Source organism: Nansenia antarctica (assembly GCF_963989245.1).
Source record: "Nansenia antarctica genome assembly, chromosome: 1".
Taxonomy (NCBI): domain Eukaryota; kingdom Metazoa; phylum Chordata; class Actinopteri; order Argentiniformes; family Microstomatidae; genus Nansenia; species Nansenia antarctica.
In genome coordinates this window covers 88,345,956-88,357,222 of record NC_137674.1, presented here as the reverse complement: position 1 = coordinate 88,357,222, position 11,267 = coordinate 88,345,956, and the positions used below count along the sequence as shown (strand labels likewise).

The window sequence follows — 11,267 nt, the reverse complement described above, 5'->3', positions numbered from 1 at the left end:
CAGTCTGTAGAGTAGAAACAGTCTGCAGTCTGTAGAGTAGAGACAGTCTGCAGTCTGTAGAGTAGAGACAGTCTGCAGTCTGTAGAGTAGAGACAGTCTGCAGTCTGTAGAGTAGACTGGTCTGTGTGTTGGATGACGATGTCTTGGTTTGCTCACTTCCTCTGGATGAAATTACAAAATGTATCCATAGTTTTTCTCATGCTATGACAGCTAGATGATAAAAGTGTTAAAAGCTGTTAAAAGGCACCAGAATACAGGAAACGACCTCTACTCTGTTAACTGTCAAAGCTGTCAAAGAGGACTAAAAAGATATGTGGCCAAGAATTATGACTATTATTTCTTTATCCTTGTTTCTTTTTTTATGTGTCTTATATTGCATAGATCAAATAGATCTCAGGAATAATCTGACAGGCCTCCCAATTTGGCCTGTTTTATTGTTCTTTTATGTTTTACATAATTCTGATTCTTGTCAAATAAATTGTATTTTTATTGTATTGAGGTCATGTTGTCTCACTGGGCCACATTACATTACATATGAATGACCACGAGGTGCAAATATGTCCTCCTCCACCACCACCACCACCACCATCCCCCCCACCACCACCACCACCACCACCACCACCACCACCACCACCACCACCACCACCACCACCACCACCACCACCACCACTACCACTACCACTACCACTACCACTACCACTACCACTACCACTACCACTACCACTACCACTACCACTACTACTACTACTACTACTACTACTACTACTACTACTACTACTACTACTACTACTACTACTACTACTACTACTACTACTACTACTACTACTACTACTACTACTACTACTACTACTACTACTACTACTACTACTACTACTACTACTACTACCACCACCACCACCACCACCACCACCACTACCACTACTACTACTACTATCATCACCACTACCACTACTACCACCACTACTACTACACTACTACTACCACTACTACTACCACTACCACTACTACTACTACTACTACACTACTACTACTACTACTACCACTACCACTACCACTACCACCACCACTACTACTACTACTACACTACTACTACTACTACTACTACTACTACCACTACCACTACCATCACCACGACCACCACCACTACCACTACTACTACCACTACCACTACCACCACTACCACTACCACCACCACTACTACTATCATCACCACTACCACCACCACCACTACCACCACCACCACTACCACCACCACCACCACCACTATCACTAATACTACCACCACTACCACTACTACCACTACCACATTTACTTAAAAGTTACATTTTAAGCCCCTACCTCACCTGCACACTGTTTACACGTTGTCTTTCACTGTAACTTTCACCTGTCACATAAATACAACTTAACTAAATAACAGTTTCCAGACTCGCACAAGTACGTATCATACAAGGCATAGAACCCATAGTTGTTGTCATTGTTGACATTTTGATTCAGTCAATTCAGGAAGTGATATTAATTAGGGTTAGGGTAATATGAAGATATTAATTTAGGTGCTACGTCGACTTGGTACATGCTGGCATGTCTAACCCTAACCCTAGTTTTCCCACATGTACCGTAACATATCTGTGGTGGTGAGTTAAGTGTGGTGTGGGGCAGCTTTATTACATGGCTCAATGACTGAATCTGACCTTCAGGGCTCAGAGATTCTCCTGAACAAGGTTTAATCCCTGTGGCCCATGAGGGCTTCAGCCTGTTAGAGAAGGCATGCATGTCCTGTCCTGTCCTGCCTGTGTTGTGCAAGCGTCCAATCGCTGTGTGTCTTCCCCACCACACACTCCGTGCCAAACATGACCCGCCAGGGTTCCTGTACGAGGTCAACTGTCATCCCATTAAAGGGTTATCTCTCCTTTTAGTTGCCGAAAGGCTTTATGAGATTAAAGACAGAGTCGATGCATCATGTCTCAGTCCGGTCTAGTGTTCAGCACGCCAACGCCACCGCCTCCGTCTCTTTAACCGGACGACGGACACATTTAACATTTCGCTCACCAAGAGCAGAGCATCATAGTAGTTTAGTTATCGTAGTAGAGAGTTATGGGGCAGCACGGGTCGAATATGGACGATATCCTGGCGGAGGACATGCACCACTGGTACAACAAGTTCATGAAGGAGTCTCCGTCAGGGTTGATAACGCTGTTCGAGCTCAAGACTATGCTGGAGATGCAGGGCATGACGGAGGAGGCTAGCAGCTATGTGGACCAGGTCTTCCTCACCTTTGACATGGACGGGGTAAGGCCCCTCTCTCTCCCAGCCCCTCTCTCTCTGTCTCGGGCATAATCAAGATAACTGATGACCCAGACAACTGACGTATGCTCGCTGTGCACCTGAACCTGATTCAGGTTGATTAGGTAGATTTTGTGATGTAGTATACTAATTTAGGCTACCTCTAAGCAACGTTGCTATAATTAGATTAGATTAGATTAAACTTTATTGTCGTTGCAGAGTACAAGTTCCAGACTACGAAATGCATCTAGTTTAGCATCTAAAGTAGATAAAATAGGATATGCACAGTTATAAAGTGATAAGTACAGTATGTTAAGTACAGTAGGTAGGTATATAGATGGATAACAGTAAGCTATACAGTTAAGGTGGCTACGTACAGGTGTATACATTACAGACTAATATCTATGAGGTATGTACAAATATGTGCAAAATAATAGTAATAATAATAATCTCAGATTGTAAACCAGTGCATGGATTTCATATAGCTGTAAGGTATATTAGTAGCTAAGATAAAGAAAGCACTGTGTCTGAATATAGCTTAAACTTATGACATCGGTCTCGCCTCAGATGCAGAGAAAATAACTGTTGCTGAGAAATGTATTTCCCTAGCGTACAGGATACTACAGAGCTCTGCACGAATTAACTTTATGTGACATCTGATGTTTGACCTTGAGAGATGTTGAGCAGTAGGCCTGTATCTACCTCTCTTTAAGAGAGATAGCCTAGTTGTTGTTGTTGTTGTTGTTGTCTAACTATCATTTCTCTCTATTTTCTTTACAGGATGGCTATATAGATTTTGTAGAATACATTGCAGCAATAAGTTTATTACTGAAAGGCGAAATCAACCAGAAACTGAAGTGGTATTTCAAGCTCTTCGATCAGGACGGGAACGGAAAAATCGACAAAGACGAATTGGAGACGATATTCAAGGTAGCCTAGATTTACTATCCTCATCTCAGTACGTTGCTTGGATGTTCTGAAGTGATAGCCAGGCCTTAGGCCTGAGTAGAGTAGCAAACTCCCCCCCCCATCTCATCTCAAAATAGCTCTCAGTAGCAGAGCTTAACTCTGAAAGGGTAAAAATCAAAAAGGTTTAAATAGCCAAGAACTAGACAGGCAGCGTAACAGCGTAATCTACAGGTAAGGGTGTGTTTATCTAATCCTAGCCTAAATATATCCCTCACTATGACCTCATACTGCTGCGTTGCTTAGCTACTAGTGTAGAATCATGATTTACATGGTATAGGTTTTGCCTTTTTAATCCTAATCAAAAAACACATAGAGCATACATATATACATATATACTTGATTATGACTATATTAATCATTCTCTCTTGTATTCATCATCTAGTTGCAGTGGTAGCTACAGCATTCAAAATTAGGGTCTCTCACTGTTGTTCATGGATGAGCTAAACCTAACACAGAGTTTATTCAAACTCAGCACACTGTCATTCTGTTTCATCCAGGCGATACAGGACATCACCAGGAGCTATGAGATCCCTCCAGAGGAGATTGTGACCCTGATATACGAGAAGATCGACGTGAACGGAGAAGGTAAGAATGATCAACATTTACTATATTTAAATGTTCACCTTAATCAATGAAATTGAAACAGAATTTACCGCAATCGATTATCAACTGTGACAATGTTATATTATATAACATATAAGACCTTATGTGCATAGGCACTGAGAAATTATTGTTGTATGCAATACTACTACTACTAATAATAATATTAATAATATTTAGGGCCGGTTTCACAGACAAGGCTTAAGCCTAGTTCTGGACTAAATCACACTTTCAATGTAAAATCTCCATTGAAGATGCTTTTTAGTCCAGGATTAGGCTTAAGCCTTGTCTGTGAAACTGGCCCAAAGTGTTTTTCATTATACAAGAATAATCTCAAAGTGCATGAATGTATGTATACATGGCTCTTCTCACCTCCCCCCTCTCTGTCTGTCTGCAGGTGAGCTGACGTTGGAGGAGTTCATCAGTGGAGCGAAGGAGCACCCTGACATCATGGAGATGCTCACCAAGATGATGGATCTCACCAACGTCCTGGAGATCATCGTCAGTGGTCAGAAGAGCAATGACTGCTGATCTTCTCAGTTTCTGGCGGAGTATATGGACTATACAGAATGTATATGGACTATCCAGAATGTCGAGAAGATAATTTCTTGTCTGAGGGGCAATGGTGGACACATATTATGGTGATTTTTGAATATAAAAGAAAAATCATATAAAAAAGACAATGTACTCAAAATCAGCACTTGATAAGAGCCAAGCCCCTCCTGTACATGAACAACGGCTGACATGATCTGGGGAACACAGAGAGGAGCCCCAAAGACTGCCTGCCTATATAATGTTCCGTCTCTGTGTGTCTGTGAGGGAAGAGTGAGTCTGAGGGGAGCTTGTCCTGGTCTTCCCTTAGCAGGTACTGTTACATTCACCTCTGTGAAGGTCTTAAAGACATCCTATGCAGGATGGCACCCTCTTTTAAATGCAACGGGAATCGCAACGACAACTCAGAATAGTGTCCTCCTCCTCTCTCTCTCTCCCCGCGGTCAACGCAAACTGCTGCTCACTGACACAATGAATCTGTCAATCGTCCAGCAAATGTTTTAGTTACATGGCCTTGTGACTAACAAAGGAGTGAGGGTGATTGAGTGTAGCTGTTGTTTAGTTTTTAAGTGTTTGTGGAAACATGAAAACAGAAAATGAACCAACCAGCTAGCAAGAAACACGCACATTTGCTTAACCCCTGTTTCAATCAAATCCCTGCACTCCCCAAACAAAGCTCATGTCACACAGGACGTTTACTATGAAAAATCATCAGAATACGAATATGTTCCAAACATATTCACACAGAGGATTCTTTTGCTTAGGTCATGTTCTCCGAAGTCCGAATCAGGACCCGGAGCAAGTGGATGAGATTGCAACATTGTTGCATAAATTATTACTGCGTTCTCACAGCCCTTCATGTAAACGAAGTAACATACGCAATCGAAGCAACAGACGTGGTAGTTGATTGGTCATAAAAATGTAAAATTGCCCGTTCGTCCCGCTCTTATCCAGATCAACACGCATGCGCTGTTGTTTTCCTATGGACAGCCTCGATGCATCGTTTCTAACCAGAGCGAAAGCACCCTTTTCAAGCGGAGCATGCGTTGGTTGTTTGCTCCGGGAGCGACTTCGAATGCGCGTTCTCACAGCTCCAAACGACGCAGAGCAAAGCGAATTTGATCCTAAACTCTGATTCCAAGTGAAGCAAATGTTCTAGTGAGAACACACCCTCAGATTGACTTCTAGCATTTACAGTTGCTTGCCTCTCACAGGCAGTAGGCAGGCAGCCAATTCACACACGACTTGCAGATTACACACCCACAGCAAGGGCTAGACGCCTACTTTCCAAACATTTTGGGAAAGCAAATTCAGGCAGAAGGGCAGAGATTGCCAATGCATCATAAGTAAAGATTCAGCATGGTTATTTATTTAGTGAATTTTCTAAGCTGAAAAAAACTACACATTGCACCTTTGATATTGCAACTCACTTGATATTATGTGATATTATGTTCTCAGAGGGCTGCTAAGAGATAAGCTCAAACTGTTTTCACATCCACACCCAGATAAGATAAGATATATGGGGCTGCTCGCTAATTGGCTTAAGTAATGATTGACAGCTCGTTGGTCATTTAATGCTTTACGGGTTTCAATGAATGTAATGTTTGTTGTTGAAACAGGCTGTGAGGAGTTTAACATTTAGAGTCACTTTATTGCAGTTTAGGATTCTAGGTTTCCTTTCTGTATCAAATATAGAAGTTGGTAACACGCTGTCAGGCACTGGATGTCTCAACATTGCTCTTCAAAACCAGACAGTCACAAACCGTCTAAATAGATGGAATCATTTTGCTAATAAATGTTTGGTTGGTAAAAGGCAATGTTTTAGAAAGGTGAAAGTTCATGGTTCCTACGTCCCTGACACTTAATGAAAATGTTTGTTTGTTTGCCTGAATGTGAAGACTGTATGCTGTAAATCAACACTGGATGGTCTCTGCGTTGACTGACTGGCTGACTTGTATGATTGTAAAGTGATTGTCATGTATTTGGGTTGCCTTAAGAATCAATACAATCTTTCCTGAGAAAAGCATACTTTGTTTGACTTCATTTTCTCAGAAAGCAAGAGGGGTTTACTCCTCCAGTAGAATCCTAGCAGTGTGAAGTTAATATTTTAACATTAGAGTAGAACAATTAGGGACTCTTCCTCGGTGGTTGCCACCCTATTTGTAGGATATTAATATGGAAATAAATCGGTGTTGAAAGTTATATTTAGTTAGGTAGTTATATTTCTCAGTAGTTGGTGTAAACTTCTTTACTCACCAGTTTCGAATTTACTTTTCCCCCCTGAATAAAGAAGAAATGGTTGGACATTTTACATTGACATTTTTGGCATTTAGCAGACGCCTTATTCCAAAGCGACTTACACTCAATACATTTGACTAAGCAAGTGCAGTACAAGGGGGGCAATAGTTTTAGGGGACACAGTAAAGGGGAAAAAGCGGGTGTCTTCAGGAGACGCAGTGCTGGGGGTCAGTAGATGTCTCAGGAGGAGCAGTTAATGGACCACCCGACCCAGGGAATTTGAAACACACCAATCAACGTCACCACTGATCTCAATCCTCCTGCCTTTTGACTCTGATGATGCTGCGGCTGGCGTTGAGTGACAGGTAACCTGTCACTGAAAGATTTCCCACCACACTACTACTACTAGCAACAGAAAGGTCACGTCAAAGACCAGGGAAGGCAGCATAACATCAGCTGAAGTGCAGAGAATGGGGAACAGTTGGCTGTAGCTTAGCAAGTTCACACCACCGTTATCATAATGTCCACCCTCTAATAAGGTACCTATTCAAACAGGTCATTTAGGTAGTCTACCTATTCCAACAGGTGAAATCATTGTGACGATTTGCTTGATAAGATCGGCCTGACAGCCGGAATGGTGCGGTCAGGGTTTTCATTTGACTTAACGAACGCAGTTTCATACAAATAGTAGAAGCAATCAAGAAACACTGTAACATAGAGAGAGTTGGCTATTCCCTCATTCAAAGTGGGGCGTTAAGACATAATACATGACTGTGGGGAACATGGCGCGTTCTGGCCTGCAGAGGGAGCTAGACTGCCATTGGAGGGGAATGATGGGTTGATTACGGACAGGTGTCAGTGATCAGGCTCGTTATGATGGGCTGATTACGGACAGGTGTCAGTGATCAGACTCATTGTTCCACTGGTCTATTTAACCTGTGTGTGTTTGTTCCCTCGGGAGATGAGTAGGGCAGGAAGTACCTGCCGCACGGAGACACGGAGAGACCGAGAGAGAGAGAGCCGCGGTGAGCCAGCACGAGACCCCGAAAGGGGGTGAGGTGCAGGGAGCCGGACGGACGGAGCGGGTCCCGAAAGGGAGGACTAGCGGGGCGGGAGCGAGGGCTCAGCCAAGGAGCGGACTAGCGGGGCGGGAGCGAGGGCTCAGCCAAGGAGCGGAATAGCGGGAGCGAGGGCTCAGCCAAGGAGCGGACTAGCGGGGCGGGAGCGAGGGCTCAGCCAAGGAGCGGAATAGCGGGGCGAGAGCGAGGGCTCAGCCAAGGGACGGAGCGGGTCCCGAAAGGGAGAGACAGCGGGAGTGGGGGAAAGACTGGCTCAGCACGTCAGTGACGGTGCTGAGCAGTGTTGGACTAAATAAAACTATTATTCTGCACCATTCCTCTGTGTCAACCTCCCTCTGTGCCTAGAAACTGCTACATCTGGCGCCCAACGTGGGGCACAGAGAGGGGGTCGGCACACACGCCCAGAGGACCATGGACTCATCGGTCCAGGTGGTGGCGCACCTGGCCCGGATGCTACAGGCGCAGGAGGTGATGGCGGCGGAGTTGATGCGGGGGCAGGCGGAGCAGCGGGCCATGCTCCGCGAGCTACTGGACCGCACCGAGCCACCGGTTCGGGCCCAGAGGAGGGGGGTGCGGGACGCGCCGGAGGCCATTCTCGACCCCTCCCCCGACAACCACCTGCCTCGACCGCAGGTTCCAGCCCCGGGCCCAGCCCCGGGCCCGCGCCCTACCCCGACCCCGGCTCCGCGCCAACGGGCCGGCGGGGCGCGGCCTGGGGTACGGCCTAGGGTGGAGCCGCGGCGGGAGCCACCAACGCCAGCCCGGAGGACGGGGCGGGACACCGGGGGGAGGAACACACACGGGGGGCCAACCTCCACCCCACAGACGGCCCCACGAGCGGTAGGGGAGGGATGCTGGCGATGCGGACAGCCGGGCCACCTCCGCCGGGAATGCCCCGAGATGGAGGTGGGTCAGGTAATCCGCGTCGTCGGCAGTCCGACCCCTCCCTCGCGTCCAGGACAGGCGTTTTACATCCCAGTAAGGGTACAGCGTGAGACGCACCAGGCGCTGTTGGATTCTGGCGCCCAACAGACCATGATCCACCAGCGCCTGGTTCGACCCGGGGCATTGTTAGAGGCATCGCGGGTTGGGATACTGTGTGTGCATGGGGATTGTCACCAGTATCCGGTGGTCCCCATCGAAATTCGTTATGGGGGGAAAAAGTATAGTGTCAAGGCGGCGGTTAGTCCGAGCCTCATGCACCCCCTAATTTTGGGTTTAGATTGGGCTGGGTTTCCGCAGGTATTAGGGGAAACCACGGGGGTGCGTGCACGACCGACAGGGAAATGTGAGGCGTGCGCAGTGCTCTGCGCTGATGCGAGGGCGTCCGACACTGCCGAGGAGCCGGAGGAGGCGGTGGGTCCGGCACCCGCAGATCCGCCGCCTGCGTTCCCTCCAGTAGCCGACTTCCCCCTCGAGCAGTCTCGCGACGCCACTCTACGCTCCGCCTATGACCAGGTGATCAGTATTGATGGTGTGCTGGTACGGCCAGACGCTGTGCGCGCCCACCCGTATTTCGTATTGATTAGGGACAGACTGTATAGAGTGAGTCGTGACACTCGCAGGGACGAGGAAACGACCCAGTTGTTGGTACCTAGGAGCCGCCGGAAAGCTATATTTCAGGCGGCGCATTATAACCCGATGGCAGGCCACCTAGGATACGACAAAACACTCAACCGGATAATGGCTCGATTTTATTGGCCGGGGATTCGGGCAGAGGTGCATCTGTGGTGTGCATCCTGCCGCGAGTGCCAATTAGTCAATCCCCCGGCCGTGCCCAGGGCACCGTTGTGCCCCCTTCCCCTGGTAGAGGCACCATTCGACCGGATTGGGATGGATATAATCGGGCCATTTGAACGTTGCTCACAGGGCTATCGGTTCGTGTTAGTCCTCATAGACTACGCGACTCGATACCCCGAGGCAATACCGCTTCGTACTATCTCTGCAAAGAGTGTAGCACAGGCGTTATTCCAGGTCATCTCCCGGGTGGGGATCCCGAAAGAGATCCTCACCGACCAAGGCACTAACTTTATGTCACGAACACTTAGGGAACTTTACGGGTTGTTAGACATTAAGGCGGTCCGAACGAGCGTGTACCACCCAGCTACCGACGGGCTGTGTGAGCGGTTCAATCGGACGCTTAAGTCAATGATCCGTAAGTTCATTCACGAAGATAGTCGTAATTGGCATAAGTGGTTAGACCCTCTGTTGTTCGCAGTGCGGGAAGTACCCCAGGCTTCCACGGGGTTTTCCCCCTTTGAGCTCCTATACGGGCGCAAGCCACGGGGCGTCCTAGACCTGATTAAAGAAAGCTGGGAGGAAGGGTCTAGTGACAGTAAGAATGAAATACAATACGTCCTGGACCTACGAGCAAAGCTCCACGCACTGGGGGTTATGTCACGGGAGCATTTGCTCGAGGCCCAGGAGCGGCAGAAACGGCTGTACGACAGAGGGACTAGACTACGCAATTTCGCACCGGGAGACAAAGTCCTCGTATTACTGCCCACGTCTAGCTCTAAATTACTCGCCAAGTGGCAAGGGCCGTTCGTGGTCACACGGCGAATTGGGGATGTAGACTACGAGGTAGTGCGGTCGGATAGAGGGGATTGCACGCAAATATACCACATCAACCTATTAAAAAAATGGAACGACGTGGTCCCTGTTTCCCTGGTGACGCTACTTCCCGAGCAGGATGAGTTCGGGCCGGAGGTCCCAAAAACGAGTACTAGCGCCCCGGCCTGCGTAGGCGACCATCTCTCGGCGAACCAGCGGGCGGACGTTGATCGATTGCAACATAGGTTCGCAGATGTGTTCTCCCCTATACCCGGTCGTACTCGCCTCATAGAGCATCAGATAGTTACGCCACCGGGGGTTACGGTACGTACGCGGCCATACAGGCTGCCGGCTCACAGACGAGACGTGGTGAGCCGGGAATTAGACTCTATGCTAAAACTGGGCGTGGTCGAGGAGTCGCATAGCGACTGGTGCAGCCCCATCGTGCTGGTGACAAAGCGCGATGGGTCTGTACGGTTCTGTGTGGACTATAGACGGGTGAACGCGGTGTCTAAATTCGATGCCTACCCTATGCCCCGGGTCGACGAGCTCCTGGACCGGCTTGGCACGGCTAAATATTACACAACATTGGATTGCACGAAGGGGTACTGGCAGATACCATTATCGTCGGCAGCCCGGGAAAAAACGGCATTCTCTACCCCGCGGGGGTTATTCCAGTTCACCGCGCTTCCGTTCGGGTTGTTTGGGGCCCCGGCCACGTTTCAGCGGCTGATGGACCGTATTCTGCGGCCGCACTCTGCGTATGCTGCGGCGTACGTAGATGACATTGTCGTCTATGCGGACACCTGGCCGCAGCATATGCAGAGGGTGGCGGCGGTACTACAGTCGCTGAGGCAGGCGGGGCTGACGGCGAACCCGGCGAAGTGCGTGATCGGGCGGGGGGAGATCCGGTATCTGGGGTACATCCTGGGCGGTGGGGAGGTGCGACCGCAGGTGGACAAAACCACTGCGATCGCCGCCGCCCCGCGGCCCAGG

The 11,267-nt window shown here is 48.4% G+C and overlaps 1 protein-coding gene across 1 annotated transcript; it reads left to right on the top strand.

Moving 5' to 3' along the window:
* Positions 1-2,091: 2,091 nt before the first annotated feature.
* On the top strand, positions 2,092-4,380 carry guca1c (guanylate cyclase activator 1C; the record flags this gene model as incomplete). The annotated part of the gene is made up of 4 exons (XM_080526859.1): positions 2,092-2,286; positions 3,061-3,210; positions 3,747-3,834; positions 4,247-4,380. 4 exons carry the CDS (start codon positions 2,092-2,094, stop codon positions 4,378-4,380), a joined length of 567 nt encoding a protein of 188 aa, XP_080382985.1.
* Between the last annotated feature and the right edge of the window lie 6,887 nt (positions 4,381-11,267).